This window comes from Anolis carolinensis, chromosome 2, assembly GCF_035594765.1.
Source record: "Anolis carolinensis isolate JA03-04 chromosome 2, rAnoCar3.1.pri, whole genome shotgun sequence".
Classification (NCBI taxonomy): Eukaryota; Metazoa; Chordata; class Lepidosauria; order Squamata; family Dactyloidae; genus Anolis; species Anolis carolinensis.
In genome coordinates this window covers 290,085,427-290,105,667 of record NC_085842.1, presented here as the reverse complement: position 1 = coordinate 290,105,667, position 20,241 = coordinate 290,085,427, and the positions used below count along the sequence as shown (strand labels likewise).

At 38.1% G+C, this 20,241-nt stretch overlaps 1 protein-coding gene across 1 annotated transcript in view; it reads left to right on the top strand.

Moving 5' to 3' along the window:
- Positions 1-20,241, top strand: part of homer1 (homer scaffold protein 1) — a 102,548-nt gene that overhangs the window by 44,448 nt on the left and 37,859 nt on the right. The window contains exon 5 of the mRNA XM_003216350.4: positions 1,538-1,677. Within this exon, the coding sequence (XP_003216398.2) occupies positions 1,538-1,677 (140 nt within the window). The remainder of the gene's footprint in view (positions 1-1,537; positions 1,678-20,241) is intronic.

The following is a 20,241-nucleotide window of genomic DNA, read 5'->3' as shown; positions in this document are numbered from 1 at the left end:
TTTGAGTAACTAGGAGTCACTCCTTCACACAGCAAGGCAAATTTCCAATACAAACTCAGCAGCCAAGGATTGAAGCAGTAGCGTAGTCCCAGTTCGTTCCGAAGGTCGAGAGGCAGAATCAGACGTTTGCAGTTTTCCAAGTCCAATAGGAGAAAGCGAGCCCGTAGTCAGTTTTCAGTCCGTAAATCCAGAGTAGCAGATGGCGTCCGTCAAGAAGACGACGGAAGGTCAAAGCTATTGAGATTAAGCAGAGGTTTTGCACAAACAAAAGCCCACACAATTCCTCCCGCCGTCTGAACCCAAATTCCAAAACAACTTACGTATCAGCACACGAAAACACACCAGTCTTCAGGAAAGCGTCCCACACAGATCCCAAGCGTTCGTCCAGATTACCTTGCCCAACGCAATTTGCAATTGCTCCCAAGCCTCATTTTATGCCAGTTACAAATCCTCATCACTATCAGCTGCCCTCCTTAACCCGGGCGTTTCCTCATCACTTTCCTCATCAGAGCTGGAACACCTCTGACTACGCCCCACAGCATCCCCAGCTGTGGATCCCGTCCCATCCCTCCAGCTTGTCCATGGGTCTAATCCTGAAGGTCCCCATTCATCTTCCATCCCATTATTGCCAGTGGCACCCAACTCCTCCCTTACCCGAGTCCAATCCATCTCATCCTCTTCCGAGCTAACCAGCTCTTCCTCCATTCTCTCCGTGAACCCCTTAAAAGATTCTTTGTCAGATGGTTCTGCAAAGATATCTCGCAGCCTCTTTCTTTCTCGCTCCTCGAGAGTATCTGACTCTCGAGGAGTCTTACGTCCACGTCTGCCAGAAGCAGAGCCATGAGGCTCAATCATAACATGAACTACCGAATACTAGATGAGTTCTCAAGCACAGATATAGGTGTGTGTATGTAGGTGATAAGGTATATTAAATATGCTGCAGCTAGAGGGAAAAGAATTTTCCAGCTAATATGATTTTTAATTCAAGTGTGACAGGTTTTTGATCTCCCTTGGTTAAAATATATATACTGTGACAGCCTGATATGTAAGAGTTGAAGTCAAACACACTACATACACGGTGTGAGTGAGTTCCTCATATTCATGTGATTCCTTATATTCATAAATCTGATATACTACTTCAGGTCTTAAGCTGATGTATAAAATATCATTTCCACTCGATTCTGGAATAATTACTTGACGTTAAGCCTATTATATAACTATTTGAACACATTAAAGGCAACACATGCAAACTGTTGTAGTTTGAGCACTGTAATGTGCAGCTTCATTGAAAGGATATTTGTTTTTCCCCAGTGGTATGCTGACTGGATGAATAGATGGGATATTAGGAAGGCATTTCATAGATTCATAGTTGTCATTTCATTTTCTAACTTTTATTAATTGGAACTGTATTGGAATATATTGCTGCTTTCCCCAGGCTGTGTGCACAAGTGCACAATAGCTATCAAACTATATTTTATTTGTTAAGAATATGGTATGCAGAAAATTCAATTTGTAATCATAACTTGTTTTCTTTAAGGAATCTGCAGGTGAGATTCAATCTCCTCTTACGCCTGAGAGCATTAATGGGACAGATGATGAAAGAACTACCCCTGAAGTGACTCAAAACTCAGAACCAAGGGCTGAACCAACCCAGAATGCATTGCCATTTGCGCATAGGTACAGCTTCCATTCGCAAATCCTTATTAAGTAAAAGTCATGTACTGTCCTGTATGGGCCTATGCATATCAAGAAAGGGGCATTTGGGCAGGAGTATGGCATTGAAGGTGCTATGCAAGGAACTGTCTTTGCTTTCTGATTTACTAGTGCTAAGTTTCAACCATTTTTGTCTCTTTGCTAGTGGCAACGACTGCTGCAAATCTGTTTAGCTCCACAAGTGTGGATGTTTCTTTTGCATGCGGGTCCCACCTGTGTATTTCAGTGATAGCATTTTCTAAAACTACATGAAGTGTAGAATGCCTGTTTTGTGAATTTCAGAGTGTTGCCCTTTGAAACTATTTCATAGTTCCATTTCTATGCTTTCTATGAGACGTGTAATACAAATCATAGATTTAAAGGACTTCTTTCTATTACCTTTCATGTGATTTTTAACAAGTCATACCAGCAAAAATTTTTTACAGTGTGTTATGCTGCTATTTAGTGTGCTAGCCAGTTATGCCTTTTCCAAGACAGTTGGTTGAGTTTTTCTCCCAATTTCTGATTCCTCGCCCCCATCAAACATTCCCAGTCCTTGGTGGACTGTCTGATAATACCCTGTTGTCCATGGGTGTTGTAGTTTAGAGTAGGTTACAATCCATATTTGAAGTATTGAGTTGTTGATATGTAGGAGTAACATCCATCTTAGCCTTTTATTGATGGAATAATGGAAGGCAAGAGGCCAGTTACAGTTTTGAAGCCTTGAAAATAAGCTAGAAGTAGCCTTTGGTTAAACAAATTTTCAGGCTGCTCACTATATACAGCATTATGCATAGAAGGGCTGAACTTTTCAAATGTATTTTTAAATGTTTCACAATGTTGCACTAAAGCACATTCAACCGAAACAAAGTTGAATTACCATATGCTACTGTCGTTCCAAAATGGGGAACTAGTTTCAATTGTAAGAAACATCAGGATTTCTGTAGAGAGATCCTGAAACATGAGAGTATGTTTTAATTGCAAGACGCCTGCAAGATTATCTGTCTGCCAGTTTAAATAATAACCTCTTTGAAACGGGAGAAGGGAACCAGGATTCAGTGTTACTTTTCCCACTCCCTTTTTAAAGAGATGCTTGACATATGATGGAAATCATATGCCAATCACATGGTGAGAACTATGCATGCAACCTACATGCTTAATATAGAAATCTTGACAATAATTCAAGAAAATAGCACCCATTTTTTTCTGAAACATATTAAAGATTCTAGTCATCATGGCTGCTCATTTGAAATGTATGAGTCTTTGAATGTTGAATTGTGTGTAGAGATGTGGTTAACTGCAATGAGTTTGATAGGTTCATAAATTCTGTTCTTGTCTATTACAAAATAACCTATTTTAGTACTGTAAATTATGTGCTTTTTGATGATATAAGTGGATGACTTGTCACTCAGACTAAGAGCAGATACTTTGCATATTTCTAAAAATGAGAAATTGTACTTCTGCTTACATTTGTGAATTTCTATATTGGCAGTAAAGGAACACTGAGTTTTCAAACCTGCAGAGCATTTTTTTTACAATTTTTTTTCTGCTTCAATATATATAGTCTTGAATTGGTCTTCCAGTATTGAATTTTCTATTGAAAGAAAATTATATTTATTTCCTCGATGTCATCTAAACAGTTTTTTTCTAATTTCATTATAGTTAAAATTCAGCAGTAAGTTGTGATTTAGCATGCAGAAACAACACTCTTGTAATCTATGATGGATTATGTTTTACTTCAGTTCCATTTTATAGGCTGCTCCTTTGTTCTCCATGGAGAAAATTAGTTTTGTAAATACTCTTATCTTTTATATGAAAGTTGTGTTGTCAAGAAGGTCAAGAGAATATTTTTGGTACTATTTAGGGGTTTAAATATTTTGATACTGTTGTTCACTAACACAAATGCTTCTGTTTTCTGTGATGGATGTTACACCTTAACTTTAAATACAAGTCTGGAATGGATTGCCTTGTTATCTTGTTGTTATATAAGAACATATATTGAAGAAAAAAGTACAAGTCCTGGCTTTCTTCATTTCTGTCCTCATCATAGTTTTTAGTCTGGAGACAAAGAACACAAACAAGAATTTTTGGGTTTAGCTCAGGTTTAAGGACCATGTGTCCTCCCTGCTTCCTAACGTATGCATTCATTCATTCTTTCTTTCTGACTTACTCCTTTCTGTTTTAGTATATATGTGGCAATTCCTTACCTTGTAAAGTGAAAAACAAGTATGCTGTAAGTGTAGTGTGAGAACTCTCATTATATCCAAGAATAAATGTTTCCCGGTTTACTGTAACTCATGTTTAACACAACAGCACAGAACAGAAACATGGTGGATACAATGCAAGAAATTAATGACTATAATACTGCACCTAGTTTCTAACATCCTGAAGCCAAGCTCTAGTTATATATCTGAACAAGGTTGAAGAACTAAGGCTAGTGAGATGTGCTACTTGTAATGCAAGTAGTGATTGCTGCTCCCAGATCAGTATATATTTAGTAAATGTCATGTGAAGAGCCTCCAAGCGGACTGTCTTCATTCATTGAGGCTGAGAGATTCAGCTGAGATCCGGTTTAAAGAACATACTATAAAGCCAGAGTTAAACCAGTGACCATCTATTCTGACACCAGCTGTCTTTGGGCTAGGATATACCCTGTTTCCCCGAAAATAAGACAGTGTCTTACATTAATTTTTGCTCCCAAAGATGTGCTAGGTCTTATTTTCAGGGGATGTCTTATTTTTCCACAAAAGAATTCACTTTTATGGCTGAATTTTTTTTAAATGAAAATTTATTATCTACTGTACAGTAGTTGCCATCACAAACCAACGTAACCAAACTGTGGATCCTTTCAAGAATTTCTATATTATATTTTATTGCTAGACTGTTTTTAAATTACTGGTTTAGATTTCTGTTCGTATGTAAATTTATGTTGTTGTTGGGCTTGTCCCTGTGTAAGCCGCCCTGAGTCCCTTCTTGGAGATGGAGGTGGGATACAAGAATAAAGTTGTTATTATTATTATTATTATTATTATTATTATTATTATTATTATTATTTCTTGTTACTACCTTTCTTTCCATGTACAACAATCTATGGTATGTACATTTACCGATCCTGCATGCTTCCAAACAAAAACTTTGCTAGGTCTTACTTTCGGGGGAGGCTTTATATTTAGCAATTCAGCAAAACCTCTACTAAGTCTTATTTTCCAGGGATGTCTTATTTTCAGGGAAACAGGGTATGTTATGTTAACACTGCAGTTTAGAATTGTCATGCTCCTTTTTTCGCTTTCAGTAATAGTGAGAGACGATGTAACCAAGACCACAATATGTAATGGAGGCATTTATAACTTTAAATCTCGATGCAGTCCCAGAGGAAGTCTCAATTGAAATTGTAGCTCACATTGAGAGGCTGCCCCAGTCTCAATGCTTAAAACATATTTTGATGGGCAGTTTCTTAGAAGACTGAGGTGCAAAGTAAAAGATTTGAAGATGCCCTTATTACTCTGCTTCCTATCTTGATTCCCTCATCTTTTTGGCTTCTATTTAAAGTTTAAAATAAAAATGATGGTGTCCAACCTTTTGTCCTTCAAGTTTTTGGGACTCTTAATTCTCAGAAGCCCCTCCAGCGGGTTGGATGCCACTGCTTTCGACCTTAGTCTGCTTTAGACCTTGGCTTACAAAAATATCTTAATCAGGGCTGTTAACAGCTAAACCTGTCATTATGTTGCCAGTACTATTGAGCTGTGCCCCTCATAGAGCATGATAGCAATATGCTATGGATGAATGATACAGGCTTTATGTGTGCAAAGAGAACTGTAAAGCTATTTGTGAGATGTTAGTCGCTGTTTATAAGGCACAAACATATTTTCTTTGGAGAACCGATATACATCTAAATAAATAAATTCTCAGTATCACTATTGAAATTCCTGCTCTCCTCCAGCTGCCAGAAACAGCTACCTGAATGATGTTTAATGCTTTGATATGATGCAGAGTTTTGAAATAAAGATCAAACTGCACATTATGCAGATGATCAACATAATTTTTAAAGCTTAGTGCAGCATCCCTTTCAATTAAACTGGAGAACTTTTGATAAAGCAGTTCTCCCATCCATACATACATATCACTTCCTCAGTGAAAATCTCTGCACACATCGAATTAAATTATTTGACATTTGGAGTTTGAAGGCTAGCACAAAATTGAATGGAATCCCCCCCATCCCCCCCCCCCTGTGTTAATAGCAATAGGGAGAGGGGGCTGTTTATGGAAATGGTTTAGCACTGCCAACTTCAACATCTCAAGAAGAGGTTCTTCCTTTGTCGTATTTTGACCTGAAGGTTATAGCATATGATTTGTATTTGCATTTCTGCACATAAATTTAAACTTTCTGAAATAGTGACAAAGAGATAAAGTTTATTAACATGACAAAGGGATTTACTTTTTACTTTGATCTTCCAAGAAGGTATGATATACCACATTTACGCGAATCTAAAGTGCACCTTTTTGGGCTAAACCACTACACCAAAATTGGGGTGTGCATTCGCGTAATATGGTAAAGTGTGGGTGGACGTGCACACAGGAGAGGCAGTGGGAGTGTGCACCGGCCTCCCTGTTTGCCCCAAGCTGCAGCCATTCCCATCCAGGGTTACCTGATTCTCTGATGTTACTTTCCATTGCTGGAAGATTTGTGGATCTAACAGTTTTTCACTTTAAAAGGAGGAATTCTAAGCAGGAAGCCACTGTAATGCACGCCTCTTTTGAGCCAAATTACAAACAGTGCACTTTTTACCACTGCACATTACATTTTCCATTTGAGTAAATACGGTATTTCAACCAACATCTTTACTTTGAAATTGTTTATAAAATTAGAGTCTTCGGAAATAACATTTGCATGTGAATGGTACAAACATTATTATTGTATTGCATTCTTGGGAGGCTACCGCTCGCTGTTAGTTCAGTCATTTCTCCTCCAGCAATGGCTGTAGGTTCATTTTTCCCCAAAACATATATATAAAAATGAAATGGGGACTTGCAGGTGGAATTCCAGAAGAAAAATGGTGCAGTGGGAAGTGGATCTAGGCATCCACACAGATATGCTTCTTCTTCCCTCCATCAGTAACTCATGGTCAAAACAGAGGGCCTCATCCAACCATTTCTTGCTAAGGAAGGAGTCTCCACATGGCTATCACTGCAAATCACTCCTGATGCCTTTTTGTGAAGAGGTGCTAGGTTTTCAAGATGAAGCAGAATGTGTTTCATCATCTAAATGTCCTTTTAAACTTGAGTCATTAAGATCATAGATTATTAAATGGCTTTTTAAAAAAGAGGGGAATGATTCACTAAAGAAAGAACAGAGGAAGTCCAGAAAGGAATCTTGAGAAATCAGTTGCATGAAATGTAGCAAAGACTGTATTTTGTTGAAGTGGAGAACAAGGCTATAAAAGGTTTTATTCACTTCCTAAATGTCCGTCTCTTGCCTCCTGCACTGTAGTAAGAATGAACTTGGTTCTTGATTTCTAGATTTTTCTCTCATTTAGAAGTTATACATTCATTGTAGCACAGCAACATATGTCATTTTAATTTTTAACATAAAGCTCACTTGTCCATCATTTACATGTGTCTATCACCATACTTCAGTAGAGTTTAAATTTGAGTAGATACCTTCAGGTTAACATCTGGGCAAAGCAATTTGGGGAGAGAGTAAAAGGGTACATAATCAATGGTGACAAAGTCACTTTTTGGTTAGTTTTCATGGCCATTGGAGGTCATTATTCTGAGGGAAAACTCTTTTCCTGTTTTCACGAAAGCATCATTGTTTTGCCTTCACTACAGCTGGTATTTCACCATTGGAGAAAAAGCTATAGCAAATTTTCCCAAGGCGAAATAACCTTCGTATTTTCAGAGCAGAGAAAAAGTTCCCCTAAGTCTTTAAGCTATCTTCCTACATCGCATTGCTGTCTTACCCTAAAATAATTTGATATATTCATATAAAGCAAGCATGGGCCAACTTGGGCCCTCCAGGTGTTTTGGACTTCAACCCCCACCATTCCTAACAGCCTCGGGCCCTTTCGTTTTCCCTCTCATGCCTGATAAAAAGAGTACAATTAGTTAAAAAATGAGCAACATGCACAATAGTATTCAAGTATCTTTAGTCAAGATATATTAAAGCTTAAATGTGTTACAGTTGGATTGTAGTCAAAATAATTCCATAGAATTTGTTGCTTATAACAAAGATTTCATGGGTGTTACTGGAGGGAAGGATATTAGAGGCAAATATGAAGTACTTTGGCCACATCATGAGAAGACAGGAAAGCTTAGAAGAAGAGAATGGTGCTGGGGAAAATGGAAGGAAAAAGAAAGAGGGGTCGACCAAGGGAAAAATGGATGGATGGTATCCTTGAAGTGACTGGCTTGACCTTGAAGGAAATGGGGATGGCAACAGCCAACGGAGCTCTGGCGTGGACTGGTCCATGAGGTCACGAAGAAGCGACTGAATGAATAAACAACAAAACATGCTAAACATTTTTGTTATGTTACATCTCCTGCCCATTGTATTTTAAAAATAGAGAATGTAAAAGTGTTCTGGTCCTGATAATGTAACCATAACCAAAAAGTCTTATTAGTTTTCTGATAATAGATAAAATATGTTAAATAATCATATACAGAGGAAAAGCTGTGTCATCTTAAATGTTTAACTCTTACCATGATTATATTGCACTTTTTATTATGAAACTCCATAGAATTTTGCTAGACTGCCAGCCAGATTAATAAACCAATTCAGATTTAAACCATCTTTTACATTATTAATTGTTCTTTCTGCAAGAAAAATATCCCACTGGTTGAAAACAGTGGAGACTGTTGCTTACTCTCATTTAAAAGCTGCGAATTAGTGCACAGATGGAAGATGGCTTCTTGACGATTTGGAATGACCTTCTGAAATTGCTTCTCATCAGTGACTGGAAGATGCCTGCTAAATACATTTCAATATCATAAACCTTTGTCATACCTTTTGTTAGACTATCTCAATATTCAGTGGGTTGGATCCAGTGAAACTATCCAACAGATGAAAGACTTTTTCTGTCAGTAAGAGGCTTTTGATCCAGTGAAGTTTTTCTGCTGGTCTGACTGATAAGGCGGAAATCTTTCTAATCCTCTCCCCTGTCCTTGTAGTCTCCTGTGTCTCTTGAAAATCTGCTCCAGATAATTGTGGGGAGTAGAAGCTTTCTGGCACAGAGTAGGCGTTAGCACTAGTGACTGCAGAGACTGGAGAAGATCAGTAAAAAGTGCCTCCCATATTTCTAACAATGGGAATAATTTGGACCGAACAGCCCTTAGTGCTGCTCCCACAGAGACTCTGGACTCAAGGCAGTGGTTTGGAAAATACATTATAGTCCAGCAGAGATTTATAGTGATGTAATTGTTTGCCTATTAAAGTAAATTGGATTATTTTTCTGTACAAAGTTTTGGCATCAATTTTTGATTTATTGCCTAATTGAGGAGGCTCCTTCAGTTTGTTTAATTTATTCATTCATTTCAATTGCTTATTTATTTTTTACTTCCTCTGTATAACAAGTAATGCATATATATTATTGTAATAGAAACATGACTGCTATCATTAAAGAATGTATGCAGAAATTTTCATTTTGTAGACTGACTTGCGTTTTGTTGTACTGCGAGTGCACTTCGGTATTCAGAACTCTACATTGCAGCAAGACTTTAAAGTGAACGTACTAACACACTTTGTTAGGTACTGTGGAAATAGCTGGAATTTGAATGCAAATGAATTCTAATATTTATGCTACCTCTTTGTGTGTATAGTTTAGTTAGTTTAAATTGTTAACTTCTGGTAGTAAAAATGTGTGAAGGTGTGGAATCATTGCTACAAAGGGAAAACAGTACTTCCAGGCTTGTATTGATTTTTCTATCACTCTACTTCCATCAATTCCATTCCCCCTTTTTACTTACTGTTGCTTCAAACTCCTAGACTTCACATCAGTTATTTTGGTGCAGAGCCAGCGTCCTTTTTTGTCTAGCTTCTCTTGCTACCTTTGTGCAGAGGGAGGCATGTAGATGCACAAATAATGACTTTTCACTCAGCTTTCCATTCTTGTCAGCTTCTCCAGTCTCGGTAACGTCAGGACTGCAGCCTGAAGCAATGGTTCTTCTGCATGTTGAACTCACCACAATTTCGATCTTATGAGTCTTTAAAATTCTCTTTAATGCATTTGTTCCCTCCTTTTCAAAGACAGTAATGGCAACTTATCACTGACATGCTTTGATATTTATCATGCACTTATAAAGAAACTCTGCTTATCAAATGCAACTAAGTCTCAACACACACTTAAAAATTAAAGTGATATTCATTGTATGTTGCACAGATTGTTGCTGTGGCCAGAGCTATGAAACACAACAAATTATGTGTTGTCAATGGCTTTCATTGCCAGGATCACTGGGTAGCTGTGAGTTTTCCGGGCTGTATGGCCATGCTCCAGAAGCATCAAGAGGCGAAACTCAGCGGTTATGAGGTCTGTTGGAAATCTGGCTACCAGTAATAAAAAACTCTAAAATCAGGACAGTAAATAAAGAATAACACTCAAAAAACAGGAGAATTTGAAGCAGAAAACAATTGGGCAACTAACACCTCCTAACAAAGGATTCCCCCCAGGCAGTAAAGAGCCAGTCCTTGAAGCTGCAAGGCTATTAAATGCTAATCAAGGTGGCCAATTGCTACATTACCACTTGATTCAAACAAACAAGACTTCTTTCTCCAACCCTGGACTTACCGCAGATATGTTAACCCCTCTTATCTAGTTTTCAACAGACCTCACAACCTCTGAGGATGCCTGCCATAGATGCAGGCGAAACATCAGGAGAGAATGCTTCTGGAACATGGCCATACAGCCCGGAAAATTCACAGTAACACAATAAATTAGTTGGATCCTAAATGCAGCTGAGTTTAGTTTCATTTGAATTCAATGAGAAAAGTTATTTGTTCTAAATTTAGTCTGGAACCACCTTGTGCCATGTAAACTCCTATTCGATGTTAATTTTGATCCAATTTCCCAGCTTATCAATGAGGAACTTACTACACTGGAGTTTTACTTTCCATTTTTATGAAATAAAATAATTAATAAGCTTAAGCGGCTGAGGGGGAAAAGGAAGGGGCCTGAGGCTGTTAGGAATTGTGGGAGTTGAAGTCCAAAACACCTGGAGGGCCCATAGTTTGCCCATGCCTGATCTAGCAACTATATTTGAGTAAATGCTGGCTAAACTATAAAATAAAATAAAATATGAATCACTCCACATTTTCAGATTCCTTTCCAAAACTAAAATACTTTTCAGTTAACATGTATAGAACTGGTGTGGTTTATTTATTTAACCCATTTCAAACCACTTTTTGTCTGTAACCATAGGGGTGTACAGCTATAATTAAAGCAGCAACAATAAATCACAAAATGCGAAAGCAAGGAAACAATTCATTAAAATGCATGGGCTAACAGGCAGGTTTCCAGCTGATACCAAAGTAATTGTAGTTTTACTGCTACTTCCATTTCAATCAGGTGGTTTTTATATAGTTACGGCTCCGCAGCTGGAAATGACTCTATATGCAAGGTATTTGGAAAAGAGCTTATTCTGAGGATTTTATGTCATGGGCAAGGTAATATATATATGTATAGAGAGAGAGAGGCATCTACAGGGAATCTGAGTTTGCTCAGAAGTTAATAGACAGTATAGCTTGTTGAGAATCTCTGTAATTTTATTTTGTCTGGCAAACACAGTTTACATTTCTGGCTCCTGTATTCTGAAATAAGTTTCCTCATCTCATGAGAGTAGCCCCATGTACCATAAATTTTAATAACCCACTTGGGATGCAGTATGAGCCACTGTGGCCAGACTGTTCCTACCAGGAATGTTCATTGCTGGGACTCACCAAGGATGCCCCAGTTGGCAATACCCTGCTTTTTATCTCCACAAGGAGACTCACACAAATAATCCCCTTTACACACAACTTCCTACACAATAGTTCTTTCAGAGGCAGTGCAATCTAGTTCAGAAGCACACAGGGCTCTCATCTTGTTGGAATTCAGCTTCAGCTCATTTGAAATAGTCAAGCACATTTCTGACAGCACTTCAGCATCTGCAGAGCTTTTCCTGATTCTGTTAACAAGGAGAAATACAACTGGATGTCATCAGCTGAATTTCTGACAACCAATTCATAGAGTCAGTGTAGTAAGATACCACCATGGGGATGGGCAGACTTATTAATGCTGAATGCACACAAAGGAGTATGCCAACATTTTGATGCAGGTCTCACTTCCAGAAAAACTAGCACTAAACCACCATCACCATAAAAAAGGAGGGAATTCTTGTTAGAGCATGTGCACTGCAACCAAAAACTATATAAGGGGATAAAAACTTTCATATTTAGACAAGGCTTTTAAATTTATTTATTTTATTTAGTATATTTATATATTGTCTTTCTCACCCCTAGGGGGACTCAAGGCAGTTTACAATGCATTAATGGCAAGAATACATTGCCAAACATACATATAATAAAACTAATAACTAGACACAGTTAAGCTCCCACTGTCAGCTCCAGCTTCTGCCAACCTAGCAGTTTGAAAACATGCAAATGTTAATAGATCAATAGGTACCGCTCCAGCGGGAAGGTAACAGCACTCCATGCAGTCATGCCAACCACATGTCTACTGAAAACGCCGTTCTTTGGCGCCCCAGAGTCAGACACAACTAGACTTAATGTCAGGGGAAAACCTTTACCTTTACCTCTACTTTATCTAAACACAGACATATAACTATAAATTAAAACAATTAAAACCATTAAAACATAGGCACATACAACATTCAACACTAAGACAAAGCATTCAAAACATCCTAATATAAAAATTAAAATCTCATATTCCAGAAATTGTACATTGTGGCCATTCCGATTATCATTGCACATGTTTCCTATTTATTCTTTGCACTGCCTTACGGGCCAAAGAAGTAAACCAAAAATATTTGGGAGAGTTTTAGTGGAAAATGTAGCTTTGCTTCTTTTTCTGTTTTTTTTTACAAGTGGCTACATAAATTCCACCAAAATTAATAAAAGTTGGAAACAATATACAAAGCTAACCTTATCCCTGCCATTGTGTAGATCATGGAGGTTGTCTTATGCAGCAGCTTTGCAATGTCATTAAAAACCAACAAATTATTGTCAGATTATTCTGTTTGTTATTATCTTTACTGCCAGCAAATGAAAGCATATGAGATTTCCTTCTGAAGGTGGCAAAATCATGTTCATATGTCACCATTGCCTCAGGCAGCAAAGGGTGTTGATTTTGCCCAGACTGTAAAAGCATGTTGATGCAATCTTGAAAATGTAATGAATAACATTTTCAGAAAGTGCATAACATTATCTATTAGCAGTGAGGAATTAAGTATGACCTCTGTCTCTACCAGGATCAGAGGCAACAGGTGTAAGTGATTCTTGTACAGCCACATTCAGTATAGCGCTAATAATAGACATAGATGTATCAGCTTCCAAGAAAACCTTCATTATATATGCCCTGCGTATGTTCTATCAACATCTGGTAAGGCGATAGGTAGGGCATATATAATGGAAAGCATCTTTTTCTCTACATCCTTACACTTGTTGCAGAAAATATGCAGATTGAGAACCAGTGTGGTGATGTGGTTTGAGTATCGGCCCAGGACTCTGCGAGACTGGCGTTTGGATCCCTGCCCTTGGGAACCCACTGGATGACTTTGAGCAAGTGAATTTAAGATAGGGTTGTTATAAATCCAAATGGGGTTAAGGGAACATAACAAACCACACAGACTGGGATACCCCAAATATACAACCACTATATGAATGCCCAAATGTTTCCAGTTTTTTTGGTGTTTTGTGTTCTGCTCATTTTTTTAAAAGTACATTGCAGTTAGATTCTACTGCTGCTTGCACAGATACAATGGGCATCAGACTACCATCATTTTTTTTGCATATCCACAAATGCACCATAAATTCACAGTAGGTGACTGAAGACTGGATTTTTCCAATCTATAAGTAAAGCAGACCACCAAGAGACCGCTTCAAGTGTTGCAAATAAACTGCATCATTATTAGCACCATTTTCCATTTGAGTAGTTGTTTAAATAGAACCTGCAGAAGAAATGTAAAGGAAAAATTCAGGAGCATCTTGCTCCTTTTGTAAAAGCAAGGTGAAGAGGTTGTTGCTTTGGACATGTGGACAAGCAATAAACAGAATAAGTCAATCAGTGTAATATGGCTCATGGCCCAGTGGCAATTACAGAGAAAAAGTTGTATGCTTTGGCTAGAAAGAGTAGTATTACTTCCCTCCAATGAGTATATATATTTGTAATTGGGGGACACTAAAAACAAAATATTAGATATATGAAACATATTACAATGGCCCTTTGGAAGCAGGTTGAAGAGCAAACCAGTTGTTAGACAATGAACACAGAAGCCAGCAATTTAAATCTTGGTATTACTTTGACCATATATTACTGTCTAGATTTACCAGTGTCATTTTTCAAACACTCTAAGATTTGGATGGATTGTCATTGTGGCACAAAAACGCTAGCGTGTTTTAGGAATTCCAAGTAAAACATTAAGTGTAGACTTAGATGAGAAAAAGAATACACAGAGTAAAAGCCCTTGGTATGGCATCTTGTTGATAAACCATGCATTAAAAAAGACAACCAAAATTAAAAGAGATTTGTTCCTGGTGTTCAGGAAATGTAAAGATACAAGTTTGACTGCATAGGTTACCAATCACCAAAGATAGCTCATAGACAAGAGGTGAACCTGCAATGCTTCAGCAGTGTTTCCTTTCATTTTTCTTGATTCCAGTAGTAAAGTAACAGCATTTAGATCTAATGTAATCTGTTCCTATTAATTGATACTTACCTGGTCTTATAGTTAGATCAGATGTCAGCACAGTGAAAATTTGAACCCTTATGGCTTATACAGTAACTTTTTCTAAACAAATTTAGATAATTATACTCTTAGTCTGCATTAAATATATCAAGCCAAACCATTTGAAATCAATTCAGCTTTCTATTTAAGTAATGAAAAAAGTTATGTGTGCACTTACACTTTAAATCAGTGGTAGGGAAATGATGGCCCCAGACAGCATGCAACCCTTCCCCAAAACCCTACATTCCCCAAAATACAAAAATAAATGTAGGGGAAAATAGCCAGAAAGGGTCTATTGCCACTGTGGGTGGTCAGTAGGAGACTAGTGAATTATATTTCCCCATCCCAAGGGGGGAAAGTAGAAATAGAGATTAGATCTGACTTGTAGTAACCTCTGGGTCAGATTTTTCTACCAGTTTGGGAGTGCTGCAGGTCATTGTGTGTCTCTGGGGCAAAATTGGTACCCACCTTTAAGGCTCTTCCTCGCTATAAATAAAGACATTCTTTGTAAAGATCTTTTCTCTTTCTTTTGGTAATCACATACAAAACTCAGTACAGGTAGCTGTAATAAAGTTAGACATATTTTATCATGTTGTGAAAGTAAGACCCAACCACACTGCATTGTAGTGAAACTCAGTAAACGTGTGTGTGTGTGTGTGTGTGTAATATACTCTGCTGCACAGGCCCAACATAGAGTGGGATGAGCACTCAATACCATACGTCAGGTATGTAGTGGGTTGGATCCAGATGTAGTTATTCGTTGAGTAGTCCCCACTTAAATCTGTGGAGTTCTTTAGATTTCAGTGATCCTAGTCAGTATTGGGTTCTGTTGATTTCATTGAGTCTGCTGTAAGAATGACTAAACCAAATGATTACATTTGTAGAGAAGCCTCAGCCAGATTATCTACACATGGTCTTAAATAAATAAATGAAGTCGTAAAGAAACCAGAATGGATGTCCAAATAACTTTCAACTGAGTTAAGATTTTAAATCACCAAAAAGGAGTTCAACCAGATCACCCAACACATATAGGGAAAAAGTCCAAAATATTAAAATGCAAAATCAGTTCAAACTTGCTAGAGAGATTAAAAACAATTAAAAGGGGTTATTAGGTTATGTCAGTAAAAAAGAAAGAAAGAAAAGAGAAACAGTAGGGCCTCTGTGTGGAGAAGGTGGTGAAATGCTAACGGGATAGGGGAAAGGCAGAGCTGCTCAACACTTTCATTGCCTTAGTCTTCTCCTAAAAGGAGATTGGTGTTCAACCTGAGCAATATGGAGGTGACGAGGTAATAGAGGAAATGCATCCCAAAAGACGTAAAGAAGCAGTTAAGGAATATCTAGCTACTCTAAATGAATTCAAGTCTCTGGAGCCCGATTAACTACATGCAAGACAACAGTGTGGTGCAGCAACTAAAAAAGCCAATGGGATTTTGAGCCTCATCAAAAGGAGTATCGTGTCTAGATCAAAGGAAGTCATTGTGCTCCTCTATTCTGCTTTGGTCAGGCATCACCTGGAATACTGTTTCCAATTCTGAGCACCATAATTCAAGAGGGATATTGACAAGCTGGTACATGTCCAGAGGAGGGTGACTAAATGATCAAAGGTCTGGAGACCATGCCCTATGCGCCCAAAGAAGATAAAGTTGAGAGGAGACATGATCACCATGTTTAAATTTTTGAAAAGGGGGCAACTTTTTTTTTTTGCTGCCCTGGAGACTAGGAGCAATGGGTTCAAATTACACGAAAGGACATTCCACCTGAACTTTAGGAAGAACTTCCTGATCGTGAGAGCTGTTCAACAGTGAAACCTTCCGCCTTGGAGTGTAAGCTCCTTCCTTGGAGGCTTTTAAACAGAGGCTGGATGACCATCTGTCGGGGATGCTTTTCCTGCATGGCAGGGGGTTGGACTGGATGGCCCATGTGGTCTCTTCCAAGTATTATTCTATTATTCTATTCTATGATTCTATTGAGCAGAATGAAATGTATGAAAAGGATCTGTTCACAAAAAAAGGTTCAGTTGTCAAAACCAATTCATATTAAATATTCCAAACAGATTCATATTCACATAAGGCTAGTAGGACCATGCAGCACCTTTAAGGTCCCAAGGAACAGCATTTCCTCATCCCCATAGAAAATAAACACAAGGTCTTTGCCAGTGAGTGTAAGAAATAAGATGACTTGCATACCATCCAGGAAAAACAATATTTCATAGAATAAAATGTAGTCATTATTTGCCTACAAGTTATTTATAGCATCCTAAAGGTGACATTATTATGGACTTCTGTTGACAAGATTTGTTCTAAGGCTGATTTGCCCAAGGCCACCCTGTAGTTTTCCATGTCTGAGAGGGAGTTAGAACCCTGCTCTCCCAAAGTCCTGAGTCCCTCTTGGGAGAAAGGGCAGTCTAGAAATAAAGATTATTATTATTATTATTATTATTATTATTATTATTATTATTATTATTATTATCATTGAAGCCATTACACCACGCTGGATTTCTACCAAACATATATTTGGCAAAAAATGTACTCATATATGCCAACATTTTACTGCTCCCTGGCTTGTTAGATCCTGCTGTCCTGCTGAGATCTGCGAGCATTTATAGTTGTGATGTACAAATTCAGCAACAGAATATTCATGCATTTCACTTTCTCTAAGGGAAATGAAAGATTCCCTTGGTTATGAGGCTGGGATGCAGAAAAGCAAAGGACTGGAAAGCTGAATGGGAACAGAAGGCTTGGAATAAGGATCCCAATGATAAATAGCTGAATAAAATTGTTCTATCTGCTTTTGTTTAGGATTGAATTGCAAAAGAGAAAAGTGAGGGAAGGAAATCAGAAAGCCATGGAGAAGGGTGGATGGAATGCCTAATGGAGGAGAAGAAACATCAGTCAGAAAATAGAATAGAAAACCCTGGGTCTGCTAAGCCTACAAAGCTACTTGCAGCTTTTTACAACCCCCCCCCCCCCTTTAACATATCAAATATATCAGTATAAAGCAAGCAGGAAAAATACAAGTATGCTGACATAAGGCAAATTCCAAAATTCATGCCTTAGATTATTCGATTATCATAAATGCACAAAAATCGTGGCACTAGCTTTTGAAACCAACATTTTTTCATCAAGCAAAGTTGTTTTAAAAATCATACAAGATTAGAACCACATATTCCACATCTTATGAGCATTAAGAGCAGGTATAGGTGCTCACAATGCAACCATTATCAGTTTCCTTAGGGGTCTTTCACTCTACATAACAAAATGCTGTGATTCCCCCTCAGTTCCCATGGTTTCATCCCATAAAGATTTGGGACAAGCAGTTTGAGTAGGAGCATTCTCTGGATAAATAGAAGCAATCCAGCTATGGTATTTTATTTGTTTGTTGTTTTTTTTAATTCTATTTTCCCCAAACACCAGTTAGCCAGGCACTTGAAATGGAACTATAGCACTATAATTGTAGATGAAGAAAGTCTTACTAAAGACTTCAATGAGACTTTATCCCAAAGAAGTGTACATAGGATTGCCTAAACATCTGAGCTATGAATCAGGAAGTCTGCAGTTCACTTATAAAAACATTCCACATCCCACCCTATATCAATATCTCAGAAAGAAATAGATGTAACATAGGTTCAAAAAAAATGTAAATCTGAAAAAAGAAGCAATTTAACCAAAAAACACAATAAGCAGTTTGTCATTCAGAACACTTTAAAACAGTTTACAATGTATACAGATTTGGCAGAATCATGAGGCAAACCCCATATGCTTTAATAGAAAACCATATTTTCATCTGACATGTTTTAAGACCAGCATTGATGCCCTTTGAAATGAAAGATATTGAGGTATCATGATAGAGAAGGCTGTCTTCACACAGTACATTGATCCCACTGGTGTAAAGAGAGAGAAAAGCCTCCAGAAAGTCTCCTTTGTCCAGCAAGAGTATATGGGAAGAGGTTGGCATCAGATCCCCTCTGTTCTTGGAAGCTAAGCAGAGTCGGCCCTAGTTTGTATTGACCTCATCAGATGGAGGTCCAGAAGCCAGGGGACAGCTTCCTCACCTTACCAGGGTTGGTTGTGGGCTGCCATCCCACGACATTTCCCGTCTGTCCCTGGCTTCTTCAACGAGAATGCGAGTAATCACCCATATCCTCAGAGCTCCCTTTTAGCACACTGGCAGGACAGAGCCCAACAGAACCCTGCTGGAACTCATATGATGGGCTCCGGCGTACCCTGCCTTGGCAGCGTGCTGGTAGCACGCTAAGATGGGAAAAAAACCCTGTCTGATGAAGTTCTACGTGAAGAGATGGTAGGTTATATTTCAGAGAAGGAACTGGCAAAGCCACCTTTGAGTAGTCCTCGCCTAAGAAAACCCAGTGAAATTGATGGGATCACCATAAGCCAACAAGCAATGTGAAGGTACATACATGCACTCTCCCTCAGCTATTGAGATTCTAGTCGAACTTTCATCTCAATCCCACCTCTACCATGAATTCTAGCTACATCACATTCCATTTCCCAGTTTGTAATGTGGACAATATAATTTTCAGAAATGTTGTAAGAATTATAATAAAATAATACATGCGAAATCTATTGAAATAGTTGAATGCTTGAGAATGCTATATAAATATGTATTTTTGTTATATATTTAAAGCTATAAGAAGTACAAGATCATCCTCTGAATGGCTGTTGAATTGTGATTGACCCTCCTATCCCAGAGACAAAAAATATTTCTGTATCTTATTAACAAGCCCAAGGGAGAGAATCAAGAGTGTTACTAGCAGGAATAGTGAAAAGAACTCAAGTATTTGGATGACAAGACTAAATTAGACAGCAGGAGAAAATTTGGAGCTTATGGCAGCCTGTGACATCATTAATCAAAGGAAAATGCTGCATAAAGTCTACCTTGGACTATGATTTTACAAAAACTATCCAGTCCTTCTGTCAGGCTCACTTCAAAGGATCAGTCTGAACGCAGATCAAAGATAGCTGCTCTCAAATTCAATCTTTATTGAAGAATACATGACTTTGGAAAAGTCGAGAATGACCTAATGTTTACATACATCTAATTTTATCACTTCTGATGCAACGTAATATCACACGCAAATATCATCATCAAACCCCACCTACGGGATCACATTTCTACCATGATTTCTATTCCCACACACTACAGCAATTATAATTGTTTATACTTTCAACTCTGAGTTCCCAGGCTCATTTTATCTCCTCCCGCCAGGTGCTTGCAGGGTTGTTTTATGTTATGAAGTCAGATTCAGGGCTTGGAAATTCAGCCCTGGGATCTGGCTCCATGACATGGCGCCCTCGTTCTCGTCGTCCTCCTCTTCGGTTCTTCTTTCATCATAGTTCTGAAACAAATCAACAATAACTCTATGTGTCCATTTTGTCCAAAGTCCCCATATACTTTTTCAGTAAGCTGCGATGGAATACTGGGTGTATTTTCCCTAAACTTTTTGGCAATGCCAACTGGAAAGTCACTTCATTGATAACACCCTGTATTCTGAATGGTCCAATATATTTGGGGCCCAGTTTTCTTGAAGGTAGCCCCAATTTGATGTTTTGGGTACTTAACCACACTAGATCTCCTTTATTTAATTTATCGCCTTCC